General features: G+C 34.4%; 1 protein-coding gene across 4 annotated transcripts in view; it reads right to left on the bottom strand.

Moving 5' to 3' along the window:
• The window catches only part of Ptbp2 (polypyrimidine tract binding protein 2), a gene marked incomplete at its 5' end in the record, with an annotated part of 69,429 nt that overhangs the window by 16,257 nt on the left and 35,250 nt on the right, over positions 1-17,922 (bottom strand). For all 4 annotated transcript variants that reach the window (XM_013516507.1, XM_005388785.2, XM_013516508.1 and 1 more), the window contains 3 exon segments: positions 9,412-9,607; positions 17,257-17,367; positions 17,452-17,616. In XM_013516507.1, the coding sequence (XP_013371961.1) occupies positions 9,412-9,607; positions 17,257-17,367; positions 17,452-17,616 (472 nt within the window).

Genomic DNA, 17,922 nt, shown 5'->3' with positions numbered 1-17,922 from the left:
ACTCATTCTTTATCACCTACCTTCTACTCTTTTCTCCTTCAGTTAGGAGAAAACTATGTACATTTGTAAGTGTGGTATAAAAGTTCACACTTCCAAAGTATACTATTAAAGAAGTTACAGGAATGTACTTTAGAAAGCTTTTCTGTTATATCCACACACGTAACTGTTATCTCTTAAAAATACAAAATCCCTTCTAAATAAAATCTACAACTTGATTGTCTGCTATCAAAAAGCTAGAGTTATAGCATTAAAATATTAAGTTTAGGGTAAATATAAGAAAGGGTCTTCAAATAACTCAGAAAAGAGGAAGAAAAAGGAAATACAAACTTACCAGCCAATTTCCTAAAAATACAGTTAAGAACAATTTAACAAGTAAAAATAATAAATCTGGTCTAAGCAAGACCAGATCATCCATTAACAACTTTATGAAACTCCTCCCTAGATGGCTAAGGACATATGAACAACATTTAGATTGTACAGCAGTGGTGGCAAACCTATGGTACACACGCCATCGCAGGCTGTTTGTTTCTTTGAATGCTCTAAAAGGTTCACAATCATTGTTCTATAGTAACAAGCTTACTTTAGAGAGAATGAGTACTTATAAACTCTTGTTATGATAACATGTACACCTTGTTCAATGACCTCTTTATGGACTGTTGAAAATTCCGACCCACTGCTTGGACTTACTTTTTTTTTGTACAGTGCTGTACAGTTTGTTTATAAAGACTCAGTATCTTCTTCTTGGACATCAACGTGGAGTTTCCTTTGACTATTTGTTCTGAATACAGGACTATAATTTATATACATACTATATACAATTCCAAACAATTAATGATCTAGCTACAGACATGTACCTCCGTTAAGTGAACAATGTCTGTAAACTTCTTTCCTGTTTTTATGACACATCTGTGGCCCAAAATATATTTCAAATTTTCAACTACCACAAAACAAGATTTACTGAAAAAAAAAGATTTACTTAAATCAGAAGAGCAAAAAGTCATTCCATTTGAAAAGCAATTCATTCAAGTATTATTTGGACTCAGTTGAATAAACTCTTTTAAGGACATAGGTTCAAATTACTTTGTGAGTAAAAAGTTAAAAATTTATCCACTGACATTTTAAAAATGGACAATTCTATCTGCTGAGCTCTTACATCTTCTTTTCTGAAAGAAGTATTTTAAAACTTAAAAATTAACACTTTAAAAATTTAGCCAAAGTACAGGACAGTTTAGTAATCCAAAGAACTCAACATCATTTTCTAAGCCTGTGCACATGGAGGAGATATATTCAACTACAGTTTCTTCTTAAATTGTTAAACAATGAATTAGGACAGATATTTTCATGTGACTTCTCATCAAATACTTTACTTATGTTGAACATAACAAAGTAATGGTTTTTAACTTGTTATATATGTACGTATGATGAATGTTATGTACATATGTATTTTGAAACTACTATGTGATATGTTCTAAAATATACATAGTTTAAAATTTCTAGGAAATATTTCTAACATGTTTGGATATATTCTGACTTTTTATAGAGAAAAAATATGTCTGTAATAGAACAGTTATTTGGTCCGACCACTGGTTTATTTATACCAGTATTGCCACAATCATGGGTAATGCATTATGCTACAGTTACTAGATGACAGGAATTTTTATCAACATTATTATCTAGGAACCAACTTCATACAGATGGTCTACATACATGTCAACCAGTGGCTGAAACACTGTTATTTGGTGACTGGCTGAATTCAGACCGTTATTCCACAAAATAAATGACACAAAGAACTTTAAGAAATAGAAGTGGACCATAAGTAATTTCTTATAAACTATTAGCTTTCTAGTTATGGATGGAAACTATTTCAAAAGGAATCTATCTGGGAATTTTGATAGTGGAGTCAAATGTTTATACAAATATCAACTAATTCCTTCTCTCATTAACCAATGATCCAAAAAGATCCCACTTCTTAGGAACATGTATTTGTGTCTTCATAGCTTTTTCAATGGGGTTCCTTTTTGGAAAAGTACTCCACTGCCTAATAACTCAAAGTAGCCATACTACTCTTGAAAATAAGTACCATTTCTTCTTTCTAAGGTCTCAGGTTACTGAGTGGTTCTGGGGGAAAAAAAACCCTAAGACATGGCACTTATCTTCCTAGGATATTGAAATTCTGAACGAACAAGTTATTACATATCTAAAGGACAACAATGAATTTTGTTTTCTGAATACACACACAAAATACATAGGTGTCCCCTACATTTATTTTAAATACATAGGGGTACTGCTCTATGATTTCACTGCCACAATGCTAATTTCAAGTTTGTACGATCTTACAGCTTTTTCCCATTACTCCACTGCAATGAAATGTAATAGCATATATAAGACAGTATTTCATAAAAGGTGCTTGTCGTTAACCCATCTTACAGAAGGCTCAAAAAGACTAAACAGGCCCAGAATACACAAATAGATTTGTACAAGAACAACACGTGAAATAACTGAGTAACTCGTACCTGTATTTCTTCCCCTCACAACTAGCCATAATAAGAACAGTTTATATATTCTTATTTACTGAGAAAGTAACAAAAAACACTAATAATGTTTTAGCCACTTACCAGTCCAATTATTTAAATATAGGATGACCAAAAAGTGCACATTCTTTTTGTTAATTTTTATAATAGGAAATATAAAAATGACAACGTAAGAATCAACTGGTTGAAATGACACCTGCCTTAGCAATGCTGATAGTACGTAACAAACACACTGCCTGAGTGCCAATCAGGATAAACTGTTAAGTGGTTAAAACACAAGCATCTGAAATAATTGTTACGGCTTGTGTCTACATGTCCCTCCAGAGCCTCATGGGGTCACAGGTAGGGCTTTTCACAGGTGGCTGGATCTAGATATATGAGGCCGAGATTGAAAGTGCTGAGATAACGACTGTAATTATTAAATTAGTCCACTGACTGGTTTGGCACAGTTCTGGGTGTGGATAATCCCACCCAAAAGACAGGTAGTCTTTGGGGATTAAGGGAGATACAGCCTTCTGTTGTGGCCTGCTGCTCACTGCTTAGTCATCTGCTGTTTCTTGCTGCTCTGCTGCCTTCTGCCCGCCATGAACTGCTTCCCCTCTGCAGCGCCCCTCTGCCATGACATCGTGACTGGGAGCCGGCCAATTACAGACTGAAACCTCTACAAACAGTGAGCTACAATAAACCTCTCCTCTTTTTGAGTGTCAAGTATTCTATCTCAGCAATGAGCAAAGTACCTAAGATACTTATTATCCCTTTGGAGCATGTCAGTTTATATGTTAGCTTACATTTTAAAAAATGCAATGAACAAAGAAGTCAATTAACATGACACTACCAGGGAACAATGAAACCAATCTGAACTTGGGAACTTTCTAGAAGTGTAACTGTCTCCATTAAGAATAGAACTGAAGTCTAGAGTAGAGGGAGAAGAGGTTAAATTTTGAAAAAGACTTAACATCACCCTCGGTAAGATCCTGTTCTGAACAAATCAACCCTTAAAAAAACATTTTTCAGGTAACTGGGTAAATTTTAATGTGGGCTGGATTTTTTGATGACATTAAGCAATCAATCCTGGCTCAGTGCAATAGCCATGTAACTTTGTAAGAAAATGTTTTAGAGATCTTATAGGAATACTTGAGATGACATGTCATAAGGCCAACATCTGCTTTAAAATACAGTAGGAAAAAAACTAAAACAAGTATGCACACTGCTGAGCCAAAATGACGAGTACGTGAGACTCATTCTACCAGTACACGGTAACGGAAATCTTTAACAAACATTTTAGATTACCATTCAAAAGTAGCAAACAAAAAGCTCTCTAAATCACTTAGGTTTTTGTTAATCATATGCATCACAGGTAGGAAAGAAAGCGAAAGTAAACAACTTAACGGCTATTACTGTATCAACAGAATTATAGAGATTGAAATGATGTGAATAGAATATTAAGATATAGCACCATAACTATAATGAATATTTTTTGAAGATACCACTAGTAACTTTACTAAAAAGCTAAAATTTAGCATTTAAAACCTTACCAACTTTTTTCTACAGCAGTAATTTCCAAATCTCACTATACAGTAAAAGCACCTTGGAATCTTAAAGAAGGTAACAATGTCCAGGACCTACTCCCACTGACCTCAGTGCTTGGTTATTTCAACGTTCAGGAAAAGTTTGAGAAACGCTATGTTCTTAAGAACTACACATTTACCTATATGAAAAACTGTTTGCGGTATGTCTTAACAATTATCAGGAAAAAGAGACTGTTTTGCCTTTGTTTGAAGACAACAATGAGAATGGCTCTTATTTAATTTAAAACACTGGAAGATCTATAGTAACTATTTCTTTAATATACTATCTAATTTTTAAATGTAGACAACATGATCATGAAAAATTATTTCTAGCAATTTTTCTCTAAGTAATACACCCCTTAATAAATTAACTACACTTTTTAACGTGACAAAATGATCATTATAGTGTCTCAATTTATAATCTCAAGAATTTTTGACCACCTTGTTCTTTGAAACAGAATATGTGAATGACTAATGGTCTGCCAGGTTTGTGACTATGTATTTAAATGTCAGACTTCTAACTAATTACAGAGCACTCTATCTTTCTTCTTTGAATAAATTACATTTTCTGAAACACCGTTATCCCTAGAACTGAAAGAAAGCAGCAGAGAAATTAATTATGAATAATAGTATGAAATAAACTGCTCAAAAGCAAACAACTGGGATGGGGGAAAGGAGAAAAGAAGAGGAAAAAAATATATATACAAACACAAGATAACTAAGATAATTGTACTACTGATTCCTATTAGTTTACTACAAGGACTAGCTAGTGCTTGTATTATTTTAGCAATTTTACATGCATATATCTGGTAATCTGAGCAACTACTTTGAAGATAACAATATGCAACATAACCACCACTGTTGATTTCTTATCGTTTTGTTTTGAAATTCTGTACCATTTTTTAATCTCTTTAAAATTACTGTTTAAAATAAAATCTGTAATACTAATTCTAAAGTAATTACATTCACCCAAATGACTAGTTAAAAAACAGGTAAAGTGAACTCCCTCTCCCAATAGTGAGCAGAAAGGTAATACTTTATATTTGTGTTCTTCTAAAATCTTTGAAATAAAGGGGTGTATTATCAATCATTTTGTTCTGAACAGGTACTGTTTGAGAAAGCCTGAGCAAAAAATGAATGCTATCACAACTAGACAGGTTGGTTATCAATCAGAAGATTCAGTTTTTATCTCAAAAAACATGACTTTACTAATGCAGTATTGGATGTCCCTAGAAAGGGTATTTGAAGCCAACTTTTAAAAGCAAAGCATGAAGTAGTTACTCAAGGGACATAACATACACCAAATGTGTAGGGGAAAAAAAAAAACTTCAGGCCTTACAAATGGATACTTTTAAAGGGAATAAGATAAATTTAAAGAGATAAATTACTTAAAATGGGTAAGTGAATGAAGTTGAAGGCTCAGCTCGTATCAAATACGAATATAATGCCTTTAAAAATATTCTACATTCCCATTTAAAGAATCCACACAACCGAATCAAACTGTAAATATTAACTAAGCATTTAAAAACAGCAAAGTAACTCCTAACGGAAATTAATGTAACATTTTCCTATAAACTTAAAGAGTCCTATGAAAATCAACCAATTTCATAAACCATTCATGTCAATTTAAACAAATACCATCTTTCTTGGACAAAATGACAACTTCAACAGTCTTTTTTGACTCACAATCTAGTCTAAAAGAATAATTTGGGGCATGAAGTATACAAGATATTTTAATAAAAAAAATGAGACTACATATCCACTTTCAAGGATATACTCAGCATAATAATGTGCAGATATTGAAATTATTTTCTTCAAAAAAACCTCTCAGATACAACTGCAGTTGAATGTAACAAAATTACAAATACACTATGATTTTAACTTGGTACAAAAAATGTACATTAAAAAAAGAGCATTGCATTAAAATTTATGGTTGGATATCAAAACTAAAGAGTACTATTTCATGTTAACTTACTTTATTTTAATTGATTTTAGTTATAGTGCTAGGGACTGAGCCCAGAACCTCAGGCATGATGGCAGGCAAGTGTTCTTTGACTGAGCTACAGCCCCAGTCCTTACTCAATTTTTAAGTTATAGCTCACCTCCTTTCAAAAACCATATGAAGATGCTTAAAATAAAAAGCCAGTTGTAATAAGATGAAGAACCATTTAGACGATGTAGAAGAGGAAATTATTTAGGAAACAAAGGTGAATTCATCATATTCTCACAGTGTTTTTCTTGTCAAGCGGAAATGCAGAAATAAGATATATTAAAAAATTTAACACAGAGGTGGAAGGAAACACTAGGTAAGTTTACTAAGAAGCAGGCCAGGACTGTCCTCCTGATGACATAGCTTTATGCAGGGACTAATGATGAGAAAGGAAACAATGTGATAGATTTAAAATACAGATAATACGCTGAGTGGCTTGCATAGTTATACTCTTGCACTTTGATACAAACTGGTACAATGAAAAGTACAAAACAAAAAGAAATTGCTAGACACTTATTTCAAGGATAAATACAACCCAAATCCCAGCACTTATTCTTCCCTTAAAGTTCTCTCTCTATGTACGTCTATTCCACATAACCTCCAAGCCCTTATTTTTAACATTAAAATGTTTTTTCATTAACACAAAAAGTGCTCAATACTTAAATTCTGTATCTAGTGTGCACAGCTTGTATGGAAACAGTACACTATCATTTAGTTGATCGGACTGTACATTGGTAGAAATTCAGACAGTGCACCAATAAGATCCCATTGTTTAAATGGCAATAGTTTTAAAACATTTATATTCAAATAGAAGTCACTGTTCGATGTACATAATACAAAACAGTCTTGTGGGAAAGAGTAATGATATATTCAGATTATAATAAGTGAAAAAGTAAGAAAAAAACCAGCCTAACAATACACTCTCAGGGTTTTTAATGTTTATTCATTTCACATGTCTTACAACATGCTCAACATTCTTCTAAGCATTTTAAAAATTTTAACTCATTCCTTATTTAACCATATTCAACTTCCATATGAAGTAGGTACAGAAACTGCTTCTTATTCATCGTTTTGCTTTTGTTTTAGTTACTTGTGGTACTGGAGTCTAAAAATAGTAAATGAAAAATTTCAGAAGTAAACAATTCATATTTTTAAATAGCTCTTGCTTGATGCAGCTTGTTGTTATACTTGTGGTATTTTATCATTTGGTTTTCAAAAAAGAAAAGCTTATTAAGAACCAAGCAAGGGTTAAGGCTTGCCTCGGTGTCAGAGTGACTGCCTAGCATGCTCAAGTCCTTGGCCTCTACCTAACACACATGCAAAACAGAACAAAACCTGAGCTTTTAATAGAACAAAAGCTTTTCATGGAACAATGTAATGCACTGGAAAAAATAAAAGCATAGCTAGGGCTTCATCGTCTTTTATGAAGAACATTTTATTACTACATCTATGATGATCTCACCAAACCCTTAAAATCGTAATAAAAATAGCGATGAACTCCCTAGAGGAACCCTAAACACGTCTGTGCGTAGCGTCCACACAAATCCAAGTACAACCCGATGGGCAAACACACACAGCCGCCGAGGGTCAAGGAAGTAATTACGACAGTCCACTGTTCGATGCTTGACGGGAGCTTCTCTGGTATTTTATTCTTCAATTGGTTTTTTAATGAGTTGCAAATGAAGTTTTAAACTTCTCAGTAACTATAAAATCTTGACACTGCCATTTACTTAAGATTCAATAATGTATCTGCCAAGTGCTTAGGAGAATGTCAACAAAAACCTAGAAACTACTCAATGTTACTCTTTTCTGTAACGTAACTTTTCTCAGTAAAGAGTTCAATAACCTATAGTAAGAACTGTAAGCAAAAGCCATGTAACATTATTCTTTCAGTCTTAACTTTCCCTTGAAAATCTGTACACCAAGACACAGTCAACGTTGCTAACTGCAAGCTGAACTGGGAGAATTAACTACACACCAACGGAGGTTCTGTCCGAAGAAAGCGTCAGCAACCTAAAGCACCTATCACAGTAACAACCAGAGAGCCGCGGCTGGTGCCAAACACGCCAGAAAAGCAGAGTGAGTGACTTGCTGAAGATCAGTTGCAGGGGGCCCTGGCCCATGAACCCAGCTCTCCCATGCCTCTGGTCACACACGCAACGGACGAGGGCAAGCAAACTTCCTCTTAAGGCCAGCACTGAACCACTAGAACCACTGAACTGGGCTCGCTTCCCGTCCAACTCAGCTGCAACCAGGCCTGGGCAAAGAATCGAGCTCCCTGGAACAAGGCCCCGCCGTGACTTCAGGGACTGGCTGCTCTTGCACACTTGTGTCTCATCCCATACATATATGAATATCATATCTCACACACACACACACCTAAAGACAAGTAAACAGAATGACTGTTACACGTCCAAAGTATTTCCAAGAATCACTGCATTTAATACTTTTTAAAAAATGATGGACACAACTTAAAGAACTAGTGTGTCAAGCACCAATCTTGAATTCCATATGGACAGAAATGCTTGTTTGAAGAAAATCTTATACTGTCAACACCAGTAAGTAAGTAAAACTTTCTCAAACCCATCAAATAGAAGGAGCCTGTAAAATGCCACTTGAACTTGTAAATCCCTTTGTTCATTTTACTTACAAAATACCATTTCCCTTGTATTTCCTTCATCTTGATTCCATCAACTGTATTCCATCAACTGACTCCATCAGTTGTATATTTTTACACTGTATTTTAATTAGGTGGTTCAATTCTACCATAGGACAAGGTGAAATATAAATAATGATAATGCAAATGAATAGCAAAATAAATTTTATAGAAAATTTCTTCTACTTTAAATTACTTAAAAGAGGGTATATATAGGCTTTGAAAAAACTCACATATAATTCCCATCACCTGTTTTATCTGCTAGTATTTTACTATTTCTAGTTAAAAATCATTTTAACCCTAACAAATAAGCACAAGGACCTTAGGCTTAGGTTTAGGTATAACAACAAGTTTAAAGCGAAAATATTTTATTAAAAACTCGGAAGTATTCTTTTCATTACAGCTGTTCTTATTTTGTTTTGGGACAGTGGTATAAGAAAGAAGGTGAGGTAGTAAAGGAACACAACTAATACTAATTACACTTATGAAGAACACTTGGTTTTTAACAGTACTCACATGCTTTTTCACCTGAGAACAAAACACATGAAATTTAAACAATTTGTTCAAGTCCAAAATAAAGGATTCATCATACTTACTGAAGTTAAATAGGCACTTTCCCATTTAGCAACATGGGAAAAGAGTGGTATTAGACAATAAAAATCATACCTAAAAGGGATGTCTCCTTGGCAAATGCTGCAGCAATAGCTGGGTCCAAGGCAGGCTGTCCATCTCCAGATGGGAGATCAGGTCGAGTATAATCCCTACTTTTATCATTGTTGTATTTTACATTCAAATTCACAAGTTTTGAAAAATCAATCCTTAGTGTACAGCAAGCATTATAAATATTCTGACCATCTAGGGCCTGTAAAAGTGAATGAAGTATATTAGCAATCTTAAGGCATGAAAATTTGCAAAAATGGGAGAATGTTTCAAATTTCACACATCACACTGTACTGTTCGTTCTGTAAATGGATTAGTTTCCACCAAATACTACCTTCTTTAATTACAAAACGCTACTTAAGTCTTTTAAAATTTTAATAATGCATGCTAATATTTTCAATTAAAAAAACTACAAAAGTGTAATCTTTAAAAACTTGTAAGGGTCACAAGTACAGCCTGTCTACCAAAGTCAGTATTTACTAATTTGCACAATCAAGTTAACTTTATTATTCATACGCTGAATGATTAACAGTTTCATAAAGTAACTGCTGTAGGGTGTCACACTGTATGAAGTTGCCTCAGACCAAATAAATGTATCATTGTAATGCATAACTGAAATTCCTATGAAATATGGTTAAAAACTAGTATCTTAAGATAAAATGTTCAGCCTGAATCAGAATCCCTTGATGAAATTAGCAAACCCAACTCCAGGAAATTGTTGGAATAGAAGAGTATCAGGCCTACAGGATTAATTAGGTCATTCTAAGGAAGTTATATAACTCTCTAATACTCAATTTCTTAATCTGAAGACAAACAATACTGGCTACCATGCACAGTGTTATTATGAGGATTAAATAAAGAATAACATGTGAAAGTACATCATGAGTTATAGGAAACTATGCTGCTGTTATGGTTATAATGTTTTTCTGCTGTGGCATCATCGTTAGTCCATCTGGATATAAGCTAGGAACAAACTATAAAACAAGGAAACACAGGGTTAATTTTTCATTACAAAAATAAACATGTCCTGTTATGGAAAAGCTAAATCTCTATACAAAGCTTATAATTCAAATATCCTCCTCTCTGGAAAAATAAACCTCTTCCCTTAATATAAAAAATTTTTATATGACTATACTTACCAACCTAAAAATAACAACAGAATTTCATCCATTACAATGCAGTATTTGTTATAACAAAGGATTTCACAGACATCAAGTTTTGCATGACATTTGGGTTAAGCAAGGTACCTATTTCCATAAAAATACAAGTCGGGTATGGATTTTATCACCCAGTGTAATACAAACCAGTGATGGGGAACCTTTTAGAGCTTTCAGTGACAGTCTGCTGTGGCACATGGGCCACAGGTTCGCCACCACTGATATGAATGCCCTGTTATAAAGGCCAACAGAACAGTGAAAACAGGCATGCATTTACTCCCGTAACATTTCTATAGGGAAAACGTGAGTCAAAAACGTGTTTTAACACACAAGTATCAAAAGATGAACAGCAAAATGTACTCATCGCTTTAACTGCTTAATACTATACAGCTGTAGTACGTAATGACTACATTCTCCATGGGGAGGTGGTATGTGTACGTAACACATCTCAATTCTTTTTCTTTCCCCCCAACCCTACTCCATTTCTTGGTGCCCTTTCCAGTTATCAACCTTTTATCTCGCTCTTTGTATTTCCGGTAACATCAAAGACAAAATGCTATCTTATTAAAAAAAAAAAAAGAAGACATGGCTTTGAGAAACAGTATCAAGGTTAATGCTCAAAGTACTGACAGCAAACTGCTAACTCAACAATAAATGAAGTCTCTTCTAAACTGGGTTATTTCCAAACAATGCAGAGGCGGACTGCCAAATTATCCATAATGAATTTGCTGACTGATAGAAATCCTTGCAGAGACAGTTGACATTTTCCTTTTTAACTTTTAGGAAAAACACCTTCGCGTAGGTAGAAGTTACACAATTACATCTAACGTGTAAGAGCTGGAGAAATGAGCCAACAAGATGGCAATTGAAACAGTTTAACCAGAGGGGATTCGAGAAAGAGGAGGTGAATACACATGGAAACAGAAATCAAGGGATTTTCAATAGTTAGCTCAGGTAAGACAACAAGTAGGGACAAAAATCAAATTAAACTCATGTATTTACACAATCCCAGGAGGTAAGAATAGCACACAAACTGTGATTTTGGCAATCAGGAATGTGGTGATCATACTGAAGCAAAAATTTCTGATAATAAAAGCTCCAAATAATTTGTAACAGGACTTTTTGAATGTGCTTACTCACAAAGAAAGTTTAGATAGCAAGCAAAAACAATCACAAAAAAATTTTTAGAAGTACATTTAAAATTTGTGACTAAAACATGAACATCAAAATGCAGTAAAGATGTTAGGACACAAATGCACAATTATACAAGCACAATGAAGCATCGTATATACATTAAAAAGACTGAGAGTCACAATATTTCTATTTCAATGTCAATGTTTACTATTTCTTTCTACAACTTACTTTTTTGAAGAGAGTGTTGGGAGTCTGATTTAACCAGGTGCGTAGAGAAACCTGAAATCTCCAAATTCTTTATATATCTGTCTAATATTTACCAAGTCAGGAAAACACATCAAAACCAAGAACATATATTAGGTTTATAACATTAATAAAATACTATTACCAATTATTTACCAACATAAAACTCCACACTTGATTATGCAAGCTTTGCATAAAACATTCTAAAACCATGGCTTTATCAAAAATCTTCCGTTCATATAAAAAAATATAAAACTTATGAATGCTAAAAGGTAAGCAGAATTAGGCATATCTCAAAGAGAATGTCTGTACAGGAAAGTAAAGGCTGAGTATATTAGAGCTCTCCAAATTTCTCCATAAAGTGGTAAGCAGGCTGAAAGAAAGAATATATGACAACATCTTACTGCTGCAAAGTATTTATTTTACCTCATTTTTAACAACTACTAACTTAATGACATAAAACCTGTAAGGAATAAAAAAAGAATCCACATGTACACTACATTAAAATGACCATATATACACATTTCCAAACATATACTACCAGTATCCTGAGTGTATTTTAGATATTTCTAGCAGGAGGTAATGTTCATGAAATGTTACCTCTAATAATAAAAACAAAAATTGTCATTTTCAGCTAGGCATGGTGGCACTTGCCTATAACCCCAGTACTCTGGGAGGGTGAGGCAAGAGGCTCTCCAGTTCCAAACCAACCCAGGCAACTCAAGACCGTGTCTCAAAAAATTTCAGAGGGGCTGTGTGTATTCAGTGCCAACCCCTAAATTCAACCCCCGGTACCACGCACACAAGAACAAAAACAAAACAGATCAAGACCCTAAAACGAAAAGCCCAGTGAATAGGAATATCTTGCTGTTAAAAATAGGTGGCTTGGGGCTGGGGATTTAGCTCAGCGGCAAAAGCGCCTGCCTGGCAAGCGCAAGGTCGTGAGTTCAGTTCCTGGTACCGGAGAAAAACCAAAAAAAAAAAAAAATAGGTGGCTATTTCTACGTACCAATTATTTTTTTCTCAAAAATATAAAAAAAAAAGGTGCATTAGAAAGCCAAAGGAAAACATCTTTATATGCCTGATATACTGCAAGCCAATAGATATCAGTAAGATTTTCTAAAAGATATCAGGGTGTTTTCTTTCACAAACATGAGAATCATTTACTTTTTGATAATGAGAATTGTTACTAATGTTCTGATTATCACCCTAAATGTCAACACTCAAAAACTGCAGCAAAGAACAAAGCAGAAATGGTATTCCCTTTTATATAACCTATAGTCTAAAAAATACAGACACTTAACAAATAATCACAGAGATTTTAATGTAGTTGAAAGGGTAAGGGAGATCTGAAAAGAGAAGTGTACACTGATACTTAAAAGAGGAAGATAACCAGAAGTTGGACCTAAGGAGATGAAGAGAAAACACAGTACGAAATGGAATAGCAAGCCGAAAGCCCGGAAGATCAAAAAAACCACAGCTATGCAAGCTACTTCAGTAAGGTCAATACAGCTAGAGATAGAGGTAGAAAAGCAAGTTAAAGAATGAGATAGTTTCTTAATCCCTATCAACGACCTGTGGACCTATTCTAAGAATAAAAGTCAGTCACTGAGTTGAGAATGGAAGTAATGTTGTTTTAAACTGAGATCATTCTTAGTACTTTGTGGATAAATAACAGCAGTGAGGAAGCTGTCTGAGTGGGGAGTTTAGTCAGAGACCAGTGAAGCACAGATTTGCTCAAAATGGCTGTTCAAGGACCACCAGCAGCTGAGGTCACCCTGCACGGATAAGGACTTTGTGTGAGAATTTGTATCGCCATCAACAGTGACATATTACAGCTAGAAATATGCTGATTTGTAATGTGAAACAGCCACTTTAAAGTCTCAAAGAGGCTAGTATTTTTTAATAATAGCTGTTCAGGATGGCAGCAAGAGAGGTAGAGTCAAAAAGGACATATTCAACAGCAATTCAGGAGCTAAGAATATTTGATTATAGAAGAAAGAGTAACAGTTTCATGTTTTCTGGCCTACTGATGAGACGACTGACTTTGTAACTTGCATGGAGACACAAGAAACTCTAGAAACAGAAGCTGCACTGAACCTAAATTTGAAGATGTCCAATGTTTTACTGAACTCCCGGTCTGGGTCTGAGCTACAAAAAGTGCTAAGAACACCAAGTGTAACTCAATTGTTAGAGTAGGTGAGGCTTCCCAGGTAGTAGGAGAAGCATGTGTAGCAAGGAAGAAACCCTCAAAGTAAGATAAATCTAGGTGAGAAATGTCACAGACCAAATGAAAATTTTTAAGAGTACTATACAATGCCAAAGGTGACCTACATGTTAAGTAAGGTTAAGACGAAATGATACTACTGGCATTTAACAATTCATCACTGGTGATGTTCTAAAGAATCATCTGGCCGGGCATGGTGGCGCATGCCTGTAATCTCAGTACTCTGGAGGCTGAGGCAGGAGGATCATTGCAAGTTCGAGACCAACCTGGGCTACACAGTGAGCTCAAGGCCAGCCTGAACTGCATAGCGAGACCCTGTCTCAAAAAGACAAAAAAAGAATAATCTGTGTTAACAGGGCTGAAATGAAATTACAGAAGTTAGAGAAATAAGCAAGCTCTTAAGAAAAAAAAGACACCTTATTTAAGGTATCTGGTTATAAATTTTAAAAGGGAAAGCAGAGCTAAGATAAGAGATGGGAAGACTGTAGAGTTATAGATGGAGTGGTATCTGGAGTTAAGATAAACCTGAGGTTTATGGATACACTTTAAGTATTAAGTGAAAAATAACGAAAGTAAGAGAAACCAGAGATGATGGTGCCAACTCGTGGGAGGCAGGAGAGAATGGGACCTGTGGTTTACTAGGCTTAGATTAAAAGAAAAATAATCTGTGACTTTATGAGAAAGACCTGGATAATAGGTTTCATGAGAAAAACTAATGGAGATTTCATCTGATATTTTCCTGGAATTAAGCAAGCACGAGGAAAAGATGTGGTGGAAGGGGAAAATTTCTGATACAGTCATTACGAAAAGCAGAACATGCTGACTGAAAAACTTGTGGAGAACTTTTTCAAGTGGAGGGGGTTACTTGTAGGCAATGTGCCTGAATTTAAACTGTTACCGATTGTCAGACTACATGACATTCCTTAGGCACAGCATAAAAGGCATGAAGAATGCAGATTCCTGGAATCATCAGAAGTTCTACCAAGCAGTCTAGATTACAAGTTAATGGGAGAGCAAGTCTGCAAAGTAATAACTGACATAAAGTTGAGGTCAACTCTTAGAATATAAATATAATAAAACAATTATCTATTATCTTAGAATTAATTTTACATCTTTGTAAAGGACCTGAACAAGTGATAACTGTATATTAAACACTCATGAACACTTACAGCTTGATGCTTATTATCAGCACATAGGCTAGTAAAATGAAAACCTCAAATGTATAATGTAACGAAGTATAATCCTTTTATAAACTAAGATTAAATGTACACATAAGCTATTCTACAGGTAAGAATTAGCCCCAATGCAGTAGAATTAGCCCCAATGCAGTATGAAAAATTTCTCCCAATGCAATATAACTCCACAATGCCAATCAAATTCCATTTCATTGGTCCTTTAACAAGTCCTTTTCCTCTGGATCAGAAGAGGAAAGAAACTATTGCACATTCACAAATGTGTACCATTTTAAAATATGTTGTAAGGTGTGAAAAATGTCATACAAACCATGACTTTCAGATTGTACACAATGATAAAACCTCACACCACACTGATTTTTGGCAACTAAATAATGTTTGTATTTCCAAAGTTGGGAGACTAGGGAATGTGAAGAATAATTATTTTTGAAAAACAAAAAATAATTCCAAAACACACAATGAGATTGTATCACCTGAGAACCAGTGACTAGAAAACCAATATACTAGAAAAAAAGACTATCTGAAAGTCATACACTGAAAAAATGTCGATCTCACAGAGTGTACTCTGTAAGTAATTTACCTCTTTAAATCATCCTTTTGTAACAAAGGGAGGAAAAACCTGTTCTCTTTACAAGCTAAAGTAATGATCAAGAAAAAAGGGAGATAAAACACCTGATAAACTATGACAATTATAACTACTACAGCCTTTCTGCTACTGAAGGATTTCAGTAATCCCCAAATGAGACAGTGAGGAGACAAATGCATCTAAACAACAATAAAAAATGGTCTGAATTCCATATAAGTAATCTTGATTTAGAGGAAGCACCAAGGTACTAGAAACAGTCTATTTTTGTTTAAAAACAAAAAAGGGAAAAGACAAGAGATAAGACAAAGGTCAGTAAAAACAGCAGATTTAACGACTTCGTAATAATGGTTTAATAATGAATGGCTTTAATAATGGAAAAATAATGAAGATGATACAGTACAAGAAGTTAGAAAGTGGAAACAACTAAGATATATTAACGGAGGCACTGGAAGACGTAAGCATTTTGAAGCAAAGCTGTGGGGTATAAATTTCAATGGTAATCATGACATGGGAAAACTTTTCTTCTAATAGTCTCTTAACCTCCATGCATAACCATGACAAAAAAGGTGAATGATACGAATGAAGAAAGATCACAAACCTATTTAGAAAACATGCCTTTAAAAATATATATAAGGTACAGTCTTACACTAGAGCCTGTCACAGCAACTGTACATCTGTACTGATATACTCAGCCAAACTTATCTCAAAAATAAATTACTCTGAAACTCCCACTGCAAGCTATTTAAACATCTTACACAGGTATACATGTATACACAGGTATACACAGGTATACAATCCTATCCAGCTATCTTCTCGCAAGTACAAAACTTCCAAAATTAACAAAAATGTAACCTAAGATAAGCCTATGCTATAGATAGCAATAGTCATGATTGTTCTTAAAAAAAAAAAACATTCCTTTTCATGACAATTACTGCTACTAAAATTACTGACATGAACTTCTATCATTTACAGTGATGCTCTTGTTAAGCGATGCATTTCAAACCAGTAAATTACTTTGAAACTCACTGCAAACTACTTCAAATTCAACTACCTTCTCAAAAACACAAAACTCCGCACCTGAACTAGAAGTGTAAACTAATACAAGCTTGTGTTATGACTACTACAGCTATGATTGTCTTTAAAAAAATAAACATTTTATTTTTTAAAACAATTACAATGTTTTCCTAAAACTACCTTAGTGGCATGAATTTCCACCATCTACAACGCTACACAGCACTGCTGACTTACATTAGGATTAAGTTACATCTGCATGAAAAAACATTACTATCTCAAAAGGCGCTCTAGACTTACTAGTTTTGCTTGTTGAGCATTTACTGGATCACCATACTGGAGCAAAGCTTGAAACTGGTTATTTTTTGTAAATGTGATTATCTTCAATACAGCACCAAACTTAGAAAATATCTGTTAAAATATCAGATCAAAATGTTATTTACTGTATTATTATTTGTCCAATGTCTATATAAATGGGTGCAAATTAAAACTTACTTGGTGAAGAACATCAAGTGTTACAGGGTAGTACATATTGTCAATAATTATTCTAAGTACTGGACTCTGGGCTGGAGTCACTGCACTCTCACTAACTGTGGTGCCACTGAGAGGAGTATTTGCGGTCTGGACAGCTGTCACAGCTTGAAGAACTGCCTGGGCACGCTGAAAATTAAAAGGAAAAGTAGTTGAAAACACATTCATCACTTACATTTTGCTATGTAACACTATCAGTTTGTAACTCAAGTACTTGAGTACTCTACTGGTCATTTCAAAAAAGTGATCTTGCCTTTGGCACTCACGTTAAAAGAGCAAAGAGAGGCCAAGTGATTTATTCTTGAAAGAGCAAGACATAGTTTGACAGATATATGTAACCAGGAAATGTTTTAAACAGAAACTTTTAAGGATTAAAACTTTAAACTATCACTATCTTTTCCACAAATCTCAACAACGTAGTTTATAAAAAAAAAA

The sequence above is a fragment of the Chinchilla lanigera genome, unplaced genomic scaffold (assembly GCF_000276665.1).
Source record: "Chinchilla lanigera isolate Chin_1 unplaced genomic scaffold, ChiLan1.0 scaffold00034, whole genome shotgun sequence".
Taxonomy (NCBI): Eukaryota; Metazoa; Chordata; class Mammalia; order Rodentia; family Chinchillidae; genus Chinchilla; species Chinchilla lanigera.
This window is presented reverse-complemented; position numbering and strand designations above follow the sequence as displayed.